At 41.6% G+C, this 21,004-nt stretch overlaps 1 protein-coding gene across 3 annotated transcripts in view; it reads left to right on the top strand.

Moving 5' to 3' along the window:
- Positions 1-21,004, top strand: part of ATRNL1 (attractin like 1) — a 502,266-nt gene that overhangs the window by 120,711 nt on the left and 360,551 nt on the right. For all 3 annotated transcript variants that reach the window (XM_083741181.1, XM_083741182.1, XM_083741183.1), the window contains exons 18-19: positions 14,970-15,188; positions 18,380-18,517. In XM_083741181.1, coding sequence (XP_083597307.1) covers positions 14,970-15,188; positions 18,380-18,517 — 357 coding nt within the window. The remainder of the gene's footprint in view (positions 1-14,969; positions 15,189-18,379; positions 18,518-21,004) is intronic.

Here is a 21,004-nt window from a genome sequence, read left to right as displayed (position 1 = left end):
CACATTTTTCCTATGACTTGCATCTGAAACAAACATTTCATAAATGATTTTTTTTAAGTCTTGCTCATTTGCACAGAAAATGTCTGTCTATCTAGTAAGAGTGGGGAGAACTTTGTGTCATTTTTCATAGCAGTATATTTGATTAAAGACTGCAGTAGGTATTTGATAACACCATAAATGTCAGTGTATAAGAGCAAATTTTCCACATAAACTGTGTGAATGAGACTATTTATATATTTTCATAGCTGTGAATACATTTTCATATTTATTTTCACAGCTAAGAAGGAAAATAAAACATTTACTTATTGAAGGCAATTAAGTCACAATAAAAATGTGAAGCTTTGAGAACATCTATTCCTGGGGAATATACTTATGGCTGCCTTATAAATGCAGGAAAGGGTTCCTCAGTATTATGAAACATGCAAGGGTGGAGGCTAATAAAGCAGGAAATCCCCGTTGGTATACTACTGCAAGAAAATCACCACAAGTCTTCCATATGAATTGACTCAGATCCAGCAATTATCATCTGAGGCCCTTCTTCATGTGCCTCTTCCATGAGCGGTCTGGAGGGTGGCAACACAAGAACAAGTGTTTCTGCTGTTTGTGGAACTCTCTCCCAAGGGAGGCTTGCCGGGGTCCTTCATTACATTTCTTTAGAAACCACGTGAAAATGTTTTTTCTTCAACCAGGCGTTTGGCCGATAAACATTCTATGGCTTGTGTGTGTGTGTGTGTGTGTGTACAGTATGTGTATGTAGGGGTTATTGGTTTGTTTCTGCTTCATTGTGTGTTTTGTTTTCTCATTTTGCATTTTTCAGTTGTGAACTACCCTGGGATCTTCAGATGAAGGGTGGTATAAAATAATGATAATACTACTAATTCCATCACTAAAGTCCTTAACCATTTTTGTTTTGGAACTCAAATACTGGTGGTGGGCTCTTTCAAAGCTAGATATGTGGCTATAATCATAGCTAAAAATTATGCTATTGTTAATGGTATCTTGGGGCACAGTGTGTAATATATTGATTACATATGATGCCAGTTAGGATACATTATATAAATAGTATTATGAAGTCCCTATGATGGAGGAGGTGCAATGAGAGGCACACTTTTTCCACATGTGGTGGCATTGTCCCTTATTAGCTGCCTTTAGTTATTATATTATCTAACATTGCCAAAAAAAAGTTGTATAGCCTTGCCTGACCTTAACTGTTTTATAAAACACAGAGAATAAAAAAAAAACACAACTAATTGTGTTTTAATTAGCACTTGCAGAACAGGAACATGCTAAAAACTGGAAGTGAGCTTCAGATGTTTTCATATCAACTGGGCTTAATAGAATATGGAATATAGCCCTGGCAGAAAATCACAAATCAAAACATGCTATACAAAGGTTTAATCAAGCAGGATTTATTAGTGGAAACTTGATGCATGTTTGTTGCATCTGCCACAGGGTGCAGCAGTCCATTCATTCTGACTGCTTCACAGGTAAAATTTTAGTGATATTCCTTTCAGTTAAACAGTTTTATTAGAACACACGGCAGACTACCTGATATGTGCATGATACACTTTGCCATGCGTGGTGTTTTTTGTTTTTACTTTTGGAATGCTTGCTGTAGTTCAGTTGTTTCCTTTTGCTTTTGTTTTAAGAAGAAAATAAAATAGATTAATATAAAAGCACAACCAAAACAAAATGCATCATGGGAGACGGTTAATTTCATTGCTTCCAATATTGTTATTCCACAAATTTATAAGCACATACGTACTAAGGAAGGGCCATAGCTGGTGGAGTACCTGCTTTGCACGTAGAAGCTCCCGGGTTCAATATCCGTCACCTACAGGTAGGACTCAGAGAGGTTTCAACCTGAAATCCTGGAGAGCCACTGCTGGTCAGTTTTGTCAATACTGAGCTAGATGGACCAATGGTCTGAGTTAGTATAATGTAGCTTCTTAACAAATATTGCATCACATATAACTGTTTATTCTTAACTGTAGTTTACTGGAACAAACTGTCTCCAAGTCATGGTTTATTTCAGTAAACTATAGAAGAAGAAGAGAAGAGTTTGGATTTGATATCTCGCCTTTCACTCCCCTTCAGGAGTCTCAAAGCGGCTAACATTCTCCTTTCCCTTCCTCCCCCACAACAAACACTCTGTGAGGTAAGTGGGGCTGAGAGACTTCAAAGAAGTGTGACTAGCCCAAGGTCACCCAGCAGCTGCATGTGGAGGAGCAGAGACTCGAACCCGGTTCCCCAGATTACAAGACTACCGCTCTTAACCACTACACCACACTGACTCTCTTCTCTCTATAGTGAAGATTCTTGTACTTGTCCTCCGCTCTTCCTCAGTAGCATGTTGGATGCCTTCTGACCTGAGGGGCTCATCTTCCAGCGTCATAACTTTTATATACCTGTTGTCTTTGTCCATGGAGTTTTCTTGGCAGGGATACTGGAGTGGCTTGCCGGTTCCTCCTCCAGGTGGATCACGTTTGGTTAAAACTCTCCACTATGACCTGTTCATTTTGGGTGCCCTGCTTGGCATAGTTCATAGCTTCTCTGAGTTATTCAAGCCCCTTCGCCACGGCAAGGCAGTGATCCATGAAGGGGAGAAGAATCTTCACAAGTAGATCCAGAGCTGGTGAAGCGGCTGGGCCAAAGCCGAAAGGACGCTCAGTTGCGGATATGCCTGGAAGCGAAAGGAAAGTCCAATGCTGTAAAGAAAAATATTGCATAGGAACCTGGAATGTAAGAACCATGAACCTGGGTAAGTTGGATGTGGTCAAAAATGAGATGGCAAGAATAAATATTGACACCCTGGGCATCAGTGAACTAAAATGGACGGGAATGGGCGAATTCAATTTGGATGACCATCATATCTACTACTGTGGACAAGAAACCCACAAAAGAAATGGAGTGGCCCTCATAGTCAACAAAAGAGTGGCGAAAGCTGTACGGGGATACAATCTCAAAAATGATAGAATTATCTCGACACGAATCCAAGGCAGACCTTTTAACATCACAGTAATCCAAGTTTATGCACCAACTACTGGTGCTGAAGAAACTGAAATTGACCAATTCTATGAAGACTTACAACACCTTATAGAAGTGACACCAAAGAAGGTCTCATTTTAGGGGATTGGAATGCTAAAGTAGGGAATCAAGAGATAAAAGGAACAACTGGCAAGAGCAAAGGCTAATAGAGTTCTGTCAAGAGAACAAGCTGGTCATCACAAACACGCTTTTCCAACAACAGAAGAGACGACTCTACACATGGACATCACCAGATGGGCAGCATCGAAATCAGATTGATTATATTCTCTGCAGCCAAAGATGGAGAAGCTCTATACAGTCAGCAAAAACAAGACCTGGAGCCGACTGTGGCTCAGATCATCAGCTTCTTATAGCAAAATTCAAGCTTAAACTGAAGAAAGTAGGAAAAACCACTGGGCCGGTAAGATACAATCTAAATCAAATCCCTTATGAATACACGGTGGAAGTGAGGAACAGGTTTAAGGATTTAGATTTGCTGGACAGAGTGCCTGAAGAACTATGGATGGAGGCTTGCAACATTATACAGGAGGCAGCAACTAAAACCATCCCAATGAAAAGGAAATGCAAGAAAGCAAAGTAGCTATGTAACGAGGCCTTACAAATAGCGGGAGAGAGAAGGCAAGCAAAATGCGAGGGAGATAGTGAAAGATACAGGAAATTGAATGCAGATTTCCAAAAAGTAGCAAGGAGAGACAAGAAGGCCTTCTTAAACGAGCAATTGAAAGAAATAGAGGAAAACATCAGAATGGGACGAACCAGAGATCTGTTCAAGAAAATTGGAGATATGAAAGGAACATTTCGTACAAAGATTAGCATAATAAAGGATAAAAGTGGTAAGGACCTAACAGAAGCAGAAGACATCAAGAAGAGGTGGCAAGAATACATAGAGGAATTATACCAGAAGGATATGGATGGCTCGTATACCCCAGGTAGTGTGGTTGCTGACCTTGAGCCAGACATCCTAGAGAGTGAAGTCAAATGGGCCTTAGAAAGCACTGCAAATAACAAGGCCAGTGGAAGTGATAGTATTGCAGCTGAACTATTTAAAATTTTAAAAGACGATGCTGTTAAGATGCTACACTCAATATGCCAGCAAGTTTGGAAAACTCAGCAGTGGTCAGAAGATTGGAGAAGATCAATCTACACCCCAATCCCAAAGAAAGGCAGTGCCAAAGAATGCTCCAACTACCGCACAATTGCACTCATTTCACACGCTAGCAAGGTTATGCTTAAAATTCTACAAGGAAGGCTCAAGCAGTATGTGGATCGAGAACTCCCAGAAGTTTAAGCTGGATTTAGAAGAGGCAGAGGAACCAGAGACCAAATTGCAAACATGCGCTGGATTATGGAGAAAGCTAGAGAGTTCCAGAAAGACATCTACTTCTGCTTCATTGACTATGCAAAAGCCTTTGACTGTGTCGACCACAGCAAACTATGGCAAGTTCTTAAAGAAATGGGAGTGCCTGATCACCTCATCTGTCTCCTGAGAAATCTCTATGTGGGACAAGAAGCTACAGTTAGAACTGGATATGGAACAACTGATTGGTTCAAAATTGGGAAAGGAGTACGACAAGGCTGTATATTGTCTCCCTGCTTATTTAATTTATATGCAGAATTCATCATGCGAAAGGCTGGGCTGGATGAATCCGAAGCTGGAATTAAGATTGCCGGAAGAAATATCAACAACCTCAGATATGCAGATGACACAACCTTGATGGCAGAAAGTGAGGAGGAATTCAAGAACCTGTTATTGAGGGTGAAAGAGGAGAGCGCAAAATATGGTCTGAAGCTCAACATCAAAAAAACGAAGATCATGGCCACTGGTCCCATCACCTCCTGGCAAATAGAAGGGGAAGAAATGGAGGCAGTGAGAGATTTTACTTTCTTGGGCTCCATGATCACTGCAGATGGTGACAGCAGCCATGAAATTAAAAGACGCCTGCTTCTTGGGAGAAAAGCAATGACAAACCTAGACAGCATCTTAAAAAGTAGAGACATCACCTTTGCAACGAAGGTCCGTATAGTAAAAGCTATGGTTTTCCCAGTAGTGATGTATAGAAGTGAAAGCTGGACCATAAAGAAGGATGATCGCCGAAGAATTGATGCTTTTGAATTATGGTGCTGGAGGAGACTCTTGAGAGTCCCATGGACTGCAAGAAGATCAAACGCATCCATTCTTAAGAAAATCATCCCTGAGTTCTCACTGGAAGGACAGATCGTGAAGCTGAGGCTCCAATACTTTGGCCATCTCATGAGAAGAGAAGACTCCCTGGAAAAGACCCTGATGTTGGGAAAGATAGAGGGCACAAGGAGAAGGGGACGGCAGAGGATGAGAGGGTTGGATGGTGTTCTCGAAACTACCAGCATGAGTTTGACCAAACTGCGGGAGGCAGTGGAAGACAGAAGTGCCTGGCGTGCTCTGGTCCATGGGGTCACAAAGAGTCGGACATGACTAAATGACTAAACAGCAACATAAAGTAAAGGTAAAGGTACCCCTGCCCGTACGGGCCAGTCTTGACAGACTCTGGGGTTGTGCGCCCATCTCACTCAAGAGGCCAGGGGCCAGCGCTGTCCGGAGACACTTCCGGGTCACGTGGCCAGCGTGACAAAGCTGCATCTGGCGAGCCAGAGCCGCACACGGAAACGCTGTTTACCTTCCCGCTGGTAAGCGGTCCCTATTTATCTACTTGCACCCGGAGGTGCTTTCGAACTGCTAGGTTGGCAGGCGCTGGGACCGAGCAGCGGGAGCGCACCCCACCGCAGGGATTCGAACCGCTGACCTTTCGATCGGCAAGTCCTAGGCGCTGAGGCTTTAACCCACAGCGCCACCTGCGTCCCAAACAGCAACATAGTGAAGATTAATTTAGGTTTGGGGTATAACCCTAAACTTTGGTTTAGAACTGAAGAAAGAAGCGAGGCTTTCAATCTCCACACAGCTGTGCCAGAGGAAGGTGTGTGTGGAGGGAATATAGGAGCCTGAGGTTCATGCATGTAATGGTAAGCCAAAGTTGAGCAACTTAACACATACCTTTTCTTTGTGCTTTGTATTATTATTGTTTATTGTCACAGGATAGTTCACAGCATCAAAATACAAAATGAGAACACAAAATACATAATAAAAGTAAGAACAAAAACAAATCAATAACCTCCCTTCGAAAGGACATGGAATGATAATCAGCCAAAGGCCTGGTTAAAGAGAAATGTTTTCACTTGGTGCCTATGTAGTTTATATTATATCTGCTTATTATTTCATCCTTTTTCTACAGTATTACATGAATGCTGTGGGAAAGCATTGACATACAAAGTATGAAAGGCTTGTGTTTGCTCCTTTTGTTCTGTATAGAAGTGCAATAGTAGCATGGCACCATTTACTAGAGTGGTGATTAAGTAGTATGTTCAGCAAGCTAAAGTCACCCTCTGCTGTTCTTTGGATTGGGAGAGGAGAGAAGAGGATTTTAAAGAGCCAGCTTTCAATCCCATTTCTCCTTTATATTTTTCACATGCAGATCCCTGCCCTCAATTGCTCATTCTTCAACTCCCAAAGGGGCTGTGTATCTGTCGCATTCTGCATTTTGATCTCATGTTTAAAAAAGTGGGGTAGTTATAGGCTTTTCCCCACAAATGTACAATTTTGTCTAAGAACAAAAAAAAGGTTTGCCACAGACTAGACTCACTAGTTTATTATGCAAGGACTTCAATACAAGAATTTTCTACTTCATCAGATATATTAGCATTCCAAAGAGCACTGTGGTATTATGGGGAAAACAGTGGATGACTGCCAAGAAATATGTAGTTAGCTCCTTAAGTTTTCCTTCTAAAGGAGTGAATGCTGCTACAGCACCAGTAATTTTTGTTAATGCTTTCCTTTAATAGCAGGACAGGATGTTACCATTCTACTGTTTATTGTTTCTGCACTATGGTTTAGCATCCCTGCTGTTCTGGAGGGCATTGTGTTCTCTTAATGTCAATAATGGTAATATAATTCCAGGGTCAACAAGAGTGATGTGTTTTAATAGAAATATTTTCTATTAAAAATGTTCTATAATAAGAACAAATAAACTTTCTTAAATCTGTATCTGCAAATGGCTCGTATGCTTGTACTATTATTATGAAATCATTTCTGATCTGAAAAATAACAGACTGATAGAAGGCAGTCCAGAGAGAACCTTTAATCATAAATGTAAGAAACTAAGTAGAAGCAGAGGTTTATATAAATGCCACCATTTTGGCCCACATGTAGAATAGTTGGTTTGTTTATATACATTGTATTGCATTTTCCATAAAACCATTGTGCCCATAGTGCATCAAAAACTATGTTACAACAGTCTAAATATAAGAATAGCATGTATTATATGTAATACAAATTGTATTAACCATAATATCAGTTATACTAGTCATGTTACCTAATATAAAATTACATATGTTATTCATAGTATAAAATATGCATTGAAAAACCATTTACATAATCTAAAAATTGTAATATATAAAATACTGAGTTCATTAAGAATTCATAAGATTGTTAAAGGAGCTCCGCTGGATGAGACAGAAGACCTATCTAGTCTTGAAACTCTTTTTGTAAAATGCCCATGGGAAGCTCAACAGGGCATGATGGCTATAGCCCAGATTTATTTCAAACAGGTCAATTTTATGAAAAGTATAAAACAGGGTGTTATCTAGTTGGGGCATTCCGCTTGCACAGTGGATGTCCATTTGCACAAATGGGACTGCCATCTTCCCTTTCTTCCTTTTTCAGATCCCCACATCCTCTTATCTGCTCTGAAGGGTGTATGGTCCTCTAAAGTTCCAAGACTGTGAGGTTTATGATGGTGTTAGAGATAAAATACATAATGCTATCATATTTCTGAACAGGTTATGCTTTGGCATAAACTGCACCAGCCAGGATTATTAATGGTAACAGTCTGCATTAAGTTCCAAAAGGTTCTTCGTGACCAAGGCCTTCCAGTTGCTCTTCTCCTTTACATTGCCATTAGTAGAAGATTCTTTAACTCGCTTTTGTTTTAATTTTATGTATCCCCCTTCATCAAAGTTATAACTAAAGTCTGATATGTGGAAGCTCATACGGCCTTTTAATAAATTGGAAATTAATGTTCCACAGGTGATTGTTTTGTAGGCAAATTCTGTCTGAGCCTGCTTTCTTACTAGTATTGATTTAGAGCAGGCATGTCCAAAGTCCGGCCTGGGGGCCAAATCCGGCCCCCGGTTGATTTAATCCAGACCCCCAAGCAATTCTGAGAAATGAATCTGTTGCCACCCCCGAGCGCCTGCTGCTCGGCTTGTTCTGCCCAGGAGCCAATGCATCACCGGAGAGCTGCAGCTCACCAGCATCAACCCTTGGAACCTCCCACCAGCTGGCTCGCACATGCGCCCTGTTCTATTTTCTGGCCGCTGGCTGGCTCGTGTAGGCGCCCTGCGTGCGGCTCTCTATCATGGCCACTGGGTGCCTGGTGTGCAGCTCGCTCTCCCGTGCGGCTCGCTCTCCCACCCTCCTGCCTGCGGGTTTCTTGCCTGCTTATTTAACCCTCAGTGAGCAACAACTTTCAGAGGGACATTCCCCCCAAAAAAGGAATAAGTTTGTCAACGATGACTTCAATCCTTAAGAAAGCTCAACAAATTTGGGGTAAAATCCTAAAAAAAGCTCAACATGTTCACTTCATCAAATCTGGCCCATTGAAAAGTTTGGACACCACTGACTTAGAACATTAACGGTGATCGTCAGAGAACCTAAATGTTCTTGGCAAGTGTGAAGCACAATACTGAAGTTCATACATGTGTCAACTAACGGAACCCATGCTAGACATGGAAGGATAGGCTTCCATTGATTAAAATGATTTACATTAAGAAAGAAGAAAATCATCATGTTGCAACAGACAAATTTGTGTAACTTAATGGGTATATTTCTCCTAGTTTAGTTAAATTGAAGTGTGGGGAGTGTCCACAGACACACATGTAACCTGCTGAGTATCTTCTAGTGGTCAGTGGGATATTTTTGCTCAAATCAATGTGACCCTTCAAATGACGCTAAAAGCATAGGTCAGGTTCCTTCTCTTTCTTCCTTCTTTGCATCTTTTAGAATTGGTACTGAAAATAAACATCCTAATCAGCCTTTAGTGTGGTGCACATTACCTACAACATAGAAGCTTTAATTGCACTTCGATTCTTTTTTTGGGGGGGTGTTGTTTCATTGTATTGTCAGTTGCTATTAATTCATGCTCCATGTTGCAGTGATGATTGTTTTTTTACATGCCAATTTGTTCTGAGAACATTTCCCCTCTTTAAGATGTAATTTATTTCCTTCCCATTGATAGAATGCTTTTTGGCAAAAATTGTATACTGGTTTTTTCCCCTGAAGAGTGTACCAAATAATAATAATAATAAATAATAATAAATTTTATTTATATCCCGCCCTCCCCAGCCGAAGCCGGGCTCAGGGCGGCTAACAACACTAAAACAGTACAACATTATAAAACATTATAAAAATGAATTAAAATCAAAATTGATGGCAACCATAAACTAAAGTTTTGTAAAGATTGCCAAAGGAGGGAGTCAGGCTGTGCCCTGACCAAAGGCCAGGTGGAACAGCTCTGTCTTGCAGGCCCTGCGGAAAGATGTCAAGTCCTGCAGGGCCCTTGTCTCTTGTGACAGAGTGTTCCACCAGATTGGAACCGCAGCCGAAAAAGCCCTGGCTCTAGTTGAGGCCAGCCTAACCTCTCTGTGGCTTGGGACCTTCAAGGTGTTTTTATTTGAAGATCGTAAGTTCCTCTGTGGGGCATACCAGGAGAGGCGGTCCCGTAGGTACGAGGGCCCTAGGCCGTGTAGGGCTTTGAAGGTTAAAACCAGCACCTTAAATCTGATGCTGTACTCCACCGGGAGCCAGTGCAGCTGGTATAGCACTGGATGAATGTGATCTCTAAGCGAAGACCCCGTAAGGAGTCTCGCTGCGGCATTTTGCACCCGCTGGAGTTTCTGGGTCAGTCTCAAGGGCAGCCCCACGTAGAGCGAGTTACAATAATCCAGTCTGGAGGTGACCGTCGCGTGGATTACAGTGGTTAGGTCAGGGCGAGAGAGGTAAGGAGCCAACTGCTTAGCTTGGCGGAGATGAAAAAATGCCGCCTTTGTTATAGCTGCAATCTGCGCCTCCATGGAGAGGGAGGTATCGAAGATTACACCCAAACTCTTAACGGACGGTGCTGGCACTTATTGCACCCCCGCAAGAGATGGGAGTTGCCCCCTCAGTCCCATGTCGTCCCGTCCCAGCCAGAGGACCTCTGTCTTCGAAGGATTTAACTTCAACCGGCTCCCACGTAACCATCCAGCCACAGCCTCCAAGCATCTGATCAGTGTGTCTGGGGCCGAGTCCGGATGGCCGTCCATCAACAGATAGAGTTGGGTGTCATCAGCATACTGATGGCAGCCCAGCCCAAATCTCCAGACAAGCTGGGCGAGGGGGCGCATAAAGATGTTAAAAAGCATCGGGGAGAGTATTGCACCCTGGGGCACACCACACACCAAGGAGTGGCGGGGTGACAATCCCCCCCCAAGCGCCACCCTCTGTCCCCAACCAGAGAGAAACGAGCGCAGCCATTGAAGGACTGTGCCCTGGATCCCCACGTCGGCAAGGCGGTGGTCCAGGAGTTCGTGATCGACCATGTCGAAGGCTGCTGACAGGTCTAGAAGAATCAGCAACCCCAACCCACCTCGATCCAGCTGCCTGCGGAGATCATCTGTTAGGGCGACCAGAGCCGTCTCGGTCCCATGACCAGCGCGGAAGCCGGACTGGAATGGATCCAGAGCTGATGTTTCATCCAGAAACCTACCAAGCTGTTCAGCAACCGCTCTCTCAATCACCTTACCCAGGAATGGAAGATTCGAAACCGGGCGGTAATTGGATAGATCTAAGGGATCTAATGATGCGCACCACTGCCTCCTTCAGTTCCCCTGGGAATGTCCCAGTGCCAAGGGACAGATTGATGATATCCCCCAGGGGGCCCCGCACCTCGTCTGGACACGCTCTAATCAGCCAGGACGGGCACGGGTCGAGAGGACAGGTGGTGGGCTTTCCAGCTCGGAGGAGTCTGTCCACATCGGCTGGGGATATCCAGTCAAAGTGGTCCAATACTGAACCCGAGGACAGTCGAGGGGCCTCCAGTTCCTTTATTGTATCCAAATTGGCAGGGAGGTCATGGCGGAGCAACAAGACCTTCTCCGCAAAAAAGCTTGCAAATGCCTCACAGCTGTGTGTCAAATTGTTATTTAAATTTGGCTGTCCTTCGAGGGACGTTAAAGACCGAATTATACTAAATAATTGCGCCGGGCGAGAGCTAGCGGATGCAATGGAGGCCGAGAAGTAGGACTTCTTAGCGGCCTTCACTGCCATCTCGTAGGTTTTCATAAAAACCCTATAAGATGTTCTTGAAGCTCCGTCACGGGCACCCCGCCATACTCGCTCTAGCCGTCTGAGGTCCCGCTTCATTTTCCGGAGCTCCTCGGTAAACCAGGAGCCCGGTTTCTGCGGGGTCGCCGAGGGCGCTTAGGTGCGATCTCATTGATGGCTGCCAGGAGCTGGGTATTCCAGGCCTTAACAAGCTCTGTCAATGAGTCGCCAGGGGGAGAAAGGTCCCGCAAGGCTTGACGGAATCTATCAGGGTCCATCAGCCTCTGCGGGCGAGCCCAAATTGGCTCGCCACCCAAGCAGGGTGGGGGTGGAACGTCAATCCTGGCTTTCAGAGCATAGTGATCAGACCATGGCACCTTCATTGAAGGAAACATGATCACATCTATACCGATGCCAAAGATCAAATCCAGCGTGTGGCCTGCTTGATGTGTGGGGCCCAAAACAGACTGGGAGAGCCCTAGTGTCGCCATGGAAGACACCAGGTCCAGAGCCTGTGGCATCAGCATGGATGTTGAAGTCCCCCAATACCAATAGGTTAGGGAACTCCAAGGCCCAGCCTGCCACCGCCTCCAGCAGGCCTGACAGGGTGGCTGCTGGTGCGCTAGGTGGCCGGTACACCAGCCAGACAGTCAAGCTCACCTCGGAGCCCCACACTAGGCCAACACATTCAATGCCGGGGATCGATGGCGATGGTAGAGCCCTGAAAGAACAATCTTCCCGGATTAATAACGCCACCCCTCCCCCCCGGCCCACAGTCCGCGACTGGTGGAGGATGGAGAAACCCGGGGGCGCCATCTCTCGTAAGGTAACAGTATCCCCTTCACGCACCCAGGTCTCAGTCACACATGCCAGGTCAACCTCCTGCGAGGTGAAGAAATCTCGCAGGGTGGCGGTTTTGTTGCCTATAGACCTGGCATTGCACAACACCAGTGACGGAGGTGAGTAATCCTTGCTCACCCTACCCTCGTCTCTCGGGATGGGGCGCAGATTGGAAGGGGTATGAGCATATCCATAATGTGATTGGGTCCTAATGTGGTATGATGGCTAGTGCCAACAGGCTTGGCCAGTCCCCAGGGGTCCTAAAATATGTTTCTGAATCCTTTGCAGCATACTGGTGTTCTGTGGCAGACGCCGAGGGGCTCGGAAACATGCACATTGATCTAGAAAGTGTCCCCTGTGCACAAAAACAGCTACTATTCAAACTTACTCAATTTTTTTGTTTTTAAAAAATCAGTTTAAGTTTAACATCTTGTTGGTGACTAGTGGAGTGCTCGCTCCCTGCCTGTTTGGAATGCTATCCTCAAGGAAGCCTGCTTGGACTTTCTTCTCTATTTCATTTAGGCACTAGGCAAAACATATTTCTGTTTTATTTTGTTTAAAAAATGTGTTTGTGTTGTACTTTTTATATCTTATTACTTTATTAGCTGCCCTGGGCACATGAATTTATGCTGAAGGTATGGGACGTAAATTACTGTATGTTATCAACTAAGTATCAGGCCTGCTGCCCATTGTGCAGGTCAGAGAAGCCTTGCAAAGCCAAATAGCCCATATACACTGACTAAACAGTTGCCCTAGCCCCTGGTTATGTCATGGTACACCATTTTAGGTGATTCCCTGCTTATCAAGAGCATCCTCTGTTTCCAGATATGGCTCATTAGATTTGTGTGTGGTCTGTTATTGCTGGCATTCTGTTTGTCAGGAATTCTAGCTGGAGACAATAAAGCTTGCCTGAGCCTTTTCCTATGTATAGTAGGGAGAAAGGAGTTGTCATCCGTAAGTTTATAACAGAAGATTGTCTGTGGTTATTTAAATGATAAATGCATGACTTAAAATGTTGGGCATAGTTTGAAACAATATATGAAACAAAGATACTCACATATGTGTGAAGCTTTCCACAATGAAAAGGATTGTGAACACATTACAGTGGTACCTTAGTTTTTGAAAGTAATCTGTTCCGGAAGTCCGTTCCGGAAGACTGTTCAACTTCTGAAACATTCCAAAACTGAGGCGCAAAGGGTGGTCTGGAAATTCAATAGAGAAAATTGAAAAAAAACCCTCAGTGGAAGCCATTTGATGTCCGAGGCACGTTCAAAAACGGAAGCATTTACTTCCGGGTTTTTGGTGTTCGAAAACCAAAACATTCGACTTCCAAGATGGTCGAAAAACCGAGGTACCACTGTACCTTTAACCCATAAAGACCAATAGCAAAAAGATTTTACTGAACAATATGTGCAATCCAGGATATTCTCTCAAAATTCATCTCTTGAAGACTGTAATTCTATGAACACAGCAAGACTGAACTTGGAGTAAACTTGTTTATAATTCTGCTGTATAAGCTTTAAAATGATGTCACTCCTTTACAGAACAAGCCTATGCAAGTTTGCTCAAAATTAAATCCTGTTGAGTTTAGAGTTGCAGCCTGAAATGGTGAAGTGTGTTTGAAAAACAAGGGACTTGACAGATTACCAACCTTATTTTTATTACTTGAACTCTGGAAAGTAGAAACTTTTGAGCACACAGTTGTTTCTGGTATTGTTTTGTAAAATGAGAGCTCAAGATTCTAACAAGATCCCAAAGGGCACACATAAGTGCTTTGAGAGAGAGGACTTGGTCTAGTAAAAATACATTGTGTTATCTCTGATATATCTCACCATTTGGAACTAAATTGGGAATCACTCTCAAACTACTAGGGAAAATATATAATCAGCCAAACAAATTATTTAGAAGAAACAAAACTCTTCGAAACTCTTAAGGGGAAGGGATGAACCACAACAGCTACTGATTTGAGTAGCTTTTGGCTCTGCTTGTGGGGCAGGAAATATGTTGGCTGGAGAAAGGAGTGTGGGAGCCCAGGTTCCTGAAGATTCTTGGACACCCTGTCATACTCTGGTATGTTCCCAAACAACTCCATTTTGGGTCATGTAGGACAGTCATGGTAATGGAGAGCTGCACCACTGTCCAAGGAGGACCTTTGGTAGAAGACTTCCTCTCTACAGGCTATAGAAAGTCAAGTTCACACTATCTTATGTCTTCCAAATCACCCCCATGGGTTGTAGGATTGTATCCTTAGGAACCACTATATATTTCCATGTTTTTAATACTATTGAATTTGGATGTGCTGGTTTTTATTGCTTATAAAACTGTTGATCTGCACTTGAAGTTTAGGTAAATTTAGATGTGGTGTTAGTTTGTTAAATGCCTTAATTATATATGTGCAGAAAGGTGGGCGTATATACCTCTTAAACAGGACATTGCATACCTTGTTGTGGACATCTGCTTCAGAAGGATGAAACAACTTTTGCTTGTGATATTATATCTTCAGTATTTTATCACCTTTATAGCAATAGTAATGTATGCTTTTCTTCAGAATAATTGGCATGAAAGCAGTATAAAAGGCTGGCAGAAAAGTTGAATTACTTTCAGCCGTTTTCAGAACATTAACTGTACTAGAGACCTCTCACAGATACTCTGCTTTTAAAGACTGTTGATTATTACCTGTGTATTATAGCTCAAAACTGCTCTGGATTGAGAACGTGTGGACAATGTTTGGAACACCCAGGATGTGGATGGTGCAACGATCCCAGCAACACAGGCAAAGGCCATTGTGTGGAAGGGTCTTCAAGGGGGCCAATGAAGTTGAATGGGATACATTCTACTGAGATGGTTCTTGACAACAATCTTTGTCCCAAAGAGAAAAATTATGATTGGTCTTTTATTCAGTGCCCAGGTAGGACCTCCTAATTATTATTGTTACCTAGATGCAATTAAATTAAAGAACTGTTGTGCTGGGTAGGAGATATATATGCACACTCCTTCTGCCAGTTTCTGAATATTAAAATAAATGGAAGCAGAGGAAAGAAGCAAGTAGGTGGAAGAAGTAAAGTCAAGGGCAGAAGGGAAAAGTAGTTGAACTCTAGAGCAGATTTATGTGGAACCCTTGAACTTATTCAGCTATTCTAATTTGGTTCTAATCCATGATTAATAGATCACAGATACCTCAGCTAGATACAAAGGCAGTTTTTCATTACAGAATAAATAGAGGTTCTGGAACTTCACATCTTGATGCATTTACAGTCAACACCACTCCTGACTCAAGTGATTAAGCATCATGGGTTTGCAATTTCTTCTCATTTCACCAGTAAGTTTTAAAAACCAAATTTCAGTGCAGTTAAAATCCTGAAGACATTTGCTGTTCTGTAGCAAGGAAGAAATGAGGACTCAATATAGGCTTTTATCCCTATCTTTAATTGTATTTTTTATTTTTAGAATTTTATAAATCTAACTCCTTATTCAAGCATCCAGTGAGATATGCAGAACACAAAAACTCACAATAAAAATAAATCAAAACCACTATACTTTTATAATCAACTTTCAAAGGCTTATATGAACAAGTTGGGTTTAAGAATTTCCCTTGAACACAGTTACAGGTCACAATTGTCTGAAACTCAAGCTGCATGTTTGCTCTTCTCTGCATGCTCTCTTACTAAGTTATCAAAGCAGAAAGACTATATTAGTAACTGTTGGGACAATTAGGGCAGAGCTAAGATTTTTGTCTTTTGTGAAAAATGTCCTCAGTGTTAGGTAACTTTAAGGGAACCATCTGCAAACCATAGTGCTCATAGAGTAACAGCCATGCTCTTCCCTGACACCCATTCAGAACACAGTGGCAATGCAATGTTTCTTGCTATTATGTTGACATCACAAGACAATTCAATTATCCAGACCTAATAGACTCAATGGTGTTGCATGGTCATCGTATAATCTTGGCTATTGAGCATGATATAGGCAGCAAGTAGGGTTTTAAAAAAAAGAATAGGAAGAAAGACACTAAAGCATCAATGCCAAGTGGAGCAGCAAAGAGAAACAAAGGCATGCTTGTGTGGTTGGTGTCTAGGGATGATCTTGGGCATCCTGATGAAGACTCTCTTTTTCTTTTTTCTCTTTAGCCAGGTACACTCTCATGAACATTGAGCACAGTCCTAGTAATACTATTCCAAATAATGAATTGATTGCTGATCAGTTGGTTTAATTTAGCACTGTGACATTTGTAACAGACCAGATAAATATCAAAGCTAATAAGTGACGTTAACTATTCCCAAATTTGAGACCATCATCAGGTTTATTAAATTACACAGCAATCTTTAGTTAATCAGTGTTAAAAGAAATAATTCAATAACAGAGAAACAATGGATGCCGAATCAAAACAATTTAGCAGTGCTCCGTGAAGAAAAGAATGTAACATCTGCTCATAAAAAACGAATGAGACTAATCCCTTATTAACCTCTGATTATTGTACAAGCACTGAAGCATAATCTGTTTAATAGGTGAAACATGCAGTGTAGTGAAAAAGGCACTTAAGGCATTGGATTGTGGGAAGAAAACTTTTTCTGTTCACTCATTTAACACATAGCTGCTGTCTAGTGTAGCCAATGTAAAAACAGCAGGGAGAAACTGTTTTCATCACAGTTGTGTAGCTGAGTACATTAGTACTTCAGTATATGGTTCCTATAACTGAATGGAAAAATGAAGTATATGATATTCAAGTGTATTATTGAAGGTTCTAGGATCAGAGCCGTGCTTTCTCTCCTAGCATGACACTCTTGGATTAAGCAGTATGACGTTGGACACTTGATTAATGGTGCTGTAGAGAATGCTTTACAGTATATGGTAAAATGGAATAAAGATCCTAGACATGATAAAGGGGTTAAACTAAGACTAAAACTGAAGCAGTGGTCACTTGGGATGGTGGCAGTAGCACTGAAAACTATACAGCGGAGTGTGTTTATATTATAAATATATTATATTATATATAATATAATATATTATATTATAAATAGCCAAGCCTACACTCTATCCTTGCTTTCTGACATCAAACTAGACCAACTTCTGGAGTCTTGTGCTTCATTCTTCCGAGGGGTGCAGGAAAAATTGCTTTCTTCTTTTATTCATTAACTGGTAATTTTATTCAATAAATGAACTGCAAGCAATGACATCACTTGCAGTATTTTATTTATAGTCCTCTGCTAGCTAGTTTCAAATTGTTAATTTCACTAAAACCTTCCATTATTTCTAAAGTACTAAGCACAATATTCTGTTATCATTCTGTTATCATTTTTGTGAGGAATTATTATTATTTTGTTTAATTTGTATCCTGTCCTTGATCTGTAGATCTCAGAGCATAGTAGTTTTCTGTCCTTGTCCAGATAGCCATGCAGCTGGGCCACCGGCTAAAGCAGATGGAAGGTATTCCACACTACTGAGACCACCTGAGCCTCAAGTGACAGCAATTGAAAACAAGGGATCCAGACGTACCCTCAGTCTGTGTACCCACTTTTTCAGAGGAAGTGTAACTCTATCAAGAGCAAGCAACCTCCCATCCATCCAGTCTAGGGAACCATCCACTAGCAGTGCCTCAGTCTTATCTAGAGTGAGCTTCAGTTTCTTGGCTCTCATCTAGTCCATTACCTAGGCAAGACAATGGCCCAGCACATCCACTGCCTCACCTGTAGATGTAAAGGAGTAGATCTGTGCGTCATCAGCATATTGCCAACAACATACTGCAAACCGCTGGATAACAGCACTTAGCAGTTTCATGTAGATGCTAAACAATATGGGATATAAAATCAAACCCTGACAAACTCAATATTGGAGGCTGCATGGGGCTGAAGAACACTCCCCAAGCAGCACCGTCTGGAAACATTCATCCAAGTAGGACCGGAACTACCACAGAGCAGTGCCACTCACCCCTAAGTCGGACAGCCGCTCCAGAAGGATACCATAGTTGATGGTAGCGAAAGCCACTGAGAGGTCAAGGAGAATTAACAGAGACACATTTATCCCCTCTCCTGATAGAATTAGTATTTTGCTCTTCTTTTTCATTCTCTGCTAAAAACTAGTTCTGTCTTTTTTTAATTGCAGCTTGCCAGTGCAATGGACATAGCACCTGTGTTAATGGTAATGTTTGTGATCAGTGCAAAAACCTAACTACAGGAAAACAGTGCGAAACATGTATGCCAGGATATTATGGAGATCCAACAAACGGTGGGCAGTGTACAGGTAAGTGCCTTTAAAACTGTTTCATAATTGAATATCAGGAAAAATATTTCATAGTTTGATGGATTACTTTTTTAAAAAAATACTAAACATTAAATTTGACATTTAGGGAGTAATCCATAAATGTGTTACTTTAGCTGCTATACTAATGAATTCCATTTATACCAGATTATAAAATATCTCCACTTTCGTACCGAATTTTCCATTTTGCTACACTGCAGAAGTTAGTACAAAGTGAAAACAAACTCTGCTAATTGGCTAGGACATTTGATGGGACAGAGGTTCTACTTCTGATCAGCTGTCATGTTCTCTCACAAAGAACCTTTGGATTGTTGCTGTGCAAGCTTTTTTGAATTGCAAAGATGTCCCCAGTTCCCTCCCCTCTCTGAGCTACAGTTTGCTGAACTATTTGGGATGGAGCTATTGCACTATTGTGTCGACAGGTTGGCTGAGTGAGTTAGCATGAAAATATGGAGAACATTTCTTAGGCATATTTAGATTTGATGATAAATAGAATCACAAGCTCCAGAGGCAGTGGACACATGTTTAGCACAGTGTAGATGAGCCTCTATAAGCCAGAGGAAAGTGCTCAACTCCCGTGCTACTTGCTCCCCTTCTCTTCTTTTGTGGCTGAGAGCAGGACTTCTGTTAATTTTACTTTCAGTTGCAAAGAATCTTAGCTTAATGTTATGCCTGAACCAGGAATCCTAGCGGCTAGGACCTAGCAGCTAGGTTAGTTTCTAAACAAACCAACTTCAAGTCATGGGTTATGAAACTGGCTTGTTTAATGGTCAACTCTGAATTACGGTGTAAAGATATACACAAGCTTCAGGTATATTCCAGGTACCATTCTGATGTCCTTTTCAGTGGGATGAGCCAATTACTAGATCTTATTAAGGGGTGTTCCTTCTTCACTTGCTCAGTTTCAGATTACAGTGAAACATTCTTGTGTAACCTTGAAAACGAATGCAGTCTTCTCATCTGACCATTGTAAGAGGATGTGCGGAATCGCACCCACTTCTGCATTTATAATGGAAAGTTCAAAATACTCATGCAAGGATAGATCTTGAATCCATTGAAAAGCCACAGAATTTTAACTGACATATTTCGTATGTGACAGTTAAGTCGATCTGTTAATTTACAGGACCCTTTAATCACTGAAGGTGTTAATTTGTTAATGGGCTTTCCTGGCCTTTTGGCAATTTAAAATGTAACACTGGTTATGTGGACGTGCACATTTGATAAGCTAAAGCTAAATACATTGTGAGAATATTAAAGTGAAAGATTTATGGCTACCCTTATTGACAGTTGCACATTTTCTTGGTGTTTTATGAAGCTTTAAATAATTCTTAATAGTTTTCTTATTTCCTGAAGTTGACAAAATGTTCTTTTGCTCTCACTAGTTGCTGAATGGCAAAGTGATATATTAAAGCAGCTTTTATTCTTCAGGGAAGCATTAGCTATCTAACTAAATAAGCATACTGTCACCTTTAGTGAATGATTAATGTAAAAATGACTAAAATCAATTTATGAGCCCTATGAAATTATAAATTTTACTACTACTTTCTGGAGTTCTAGCTACATGCTGAGAGTTCCCAGGACACATGAATTCTGAGCTGGCTACTTAATATAGTTAGAAACTACGGTTGGAAATAGAAATGATAGTTACATTATTAAAAAAATTACGTAGCTTTGGACACTTGCATATTTTATATTTCTAGAATAAATACAATATTATTTCAGGGATTTATTAATCTTTCACAAAGCAGTTTAAAATATTTTAAAATCCAAATTCATAAAACCATTTAAAACACATAGGCCAGAGTACAAAATAAAATGGGAAAAGAATAATTTATTAATATTGCCCACCAATTTTCTCATAACAGCTTAATCTATCACCTGTACAGTAATTTCAGGCTTTCAGTATAATGTCTGCATATAGGTTTGAATATTGGTATCCCTCTCATAGTAAGTAAATGAATCAATATGAGTTTAAAAATAATGTGTAGGTTGAAATAGAGCCTGCTTTCATGGTGCCACACCCACTCTACTTGTTCATTGGTAAACAACATTTCTGTGTGCTCTGGCTTCATGATGTCCCATTGTGCAAGAAGCGGTTTAGGCATGTTGGCCACATGACCCGGAAAGCTGTCTGTGGACAAATGCCGGCTCCCTCGGCCTGAAGTAAGATGAGTGCCACACCCTATAGTTGCCTTTGACTGGACCAGGGGTACTTTACCTTTTTACCTTACCTTACTTGCTCATTGCACCAAGTTTTAATGTCCAAAAAGAGACTCAGTATGTTTGGATATTATGCAGAAGTTTATTTACGGCAAGACTGAGAAGAAAAATAGTTGCTGTTATAATAAGACTATTCCTTGCCTTTAACCCACCTTCCAAATAAAAGTTTTCAACACTCAGGTAATTTTCAAGGAAGTTCCTGCTCTTATTTTGGTTAAGATGTATGTGAATGTACACTATTTTTGAGCT

The sequence above is a fragment of the Podarcis gaigeae genome, assembly GCF_964106915.1.
Source record: "Podarcis gaigeae genome assembly, chromosome: 5".
NCBI lineage: Eukaryota > Metazoa > Chordata > Lepidosauria > Squamata > Lacertidae > Podarcis > Podarcis gaigeae.
This window is presented reverse-complemented; position numbering and strand designations above follow the sequence as displayed.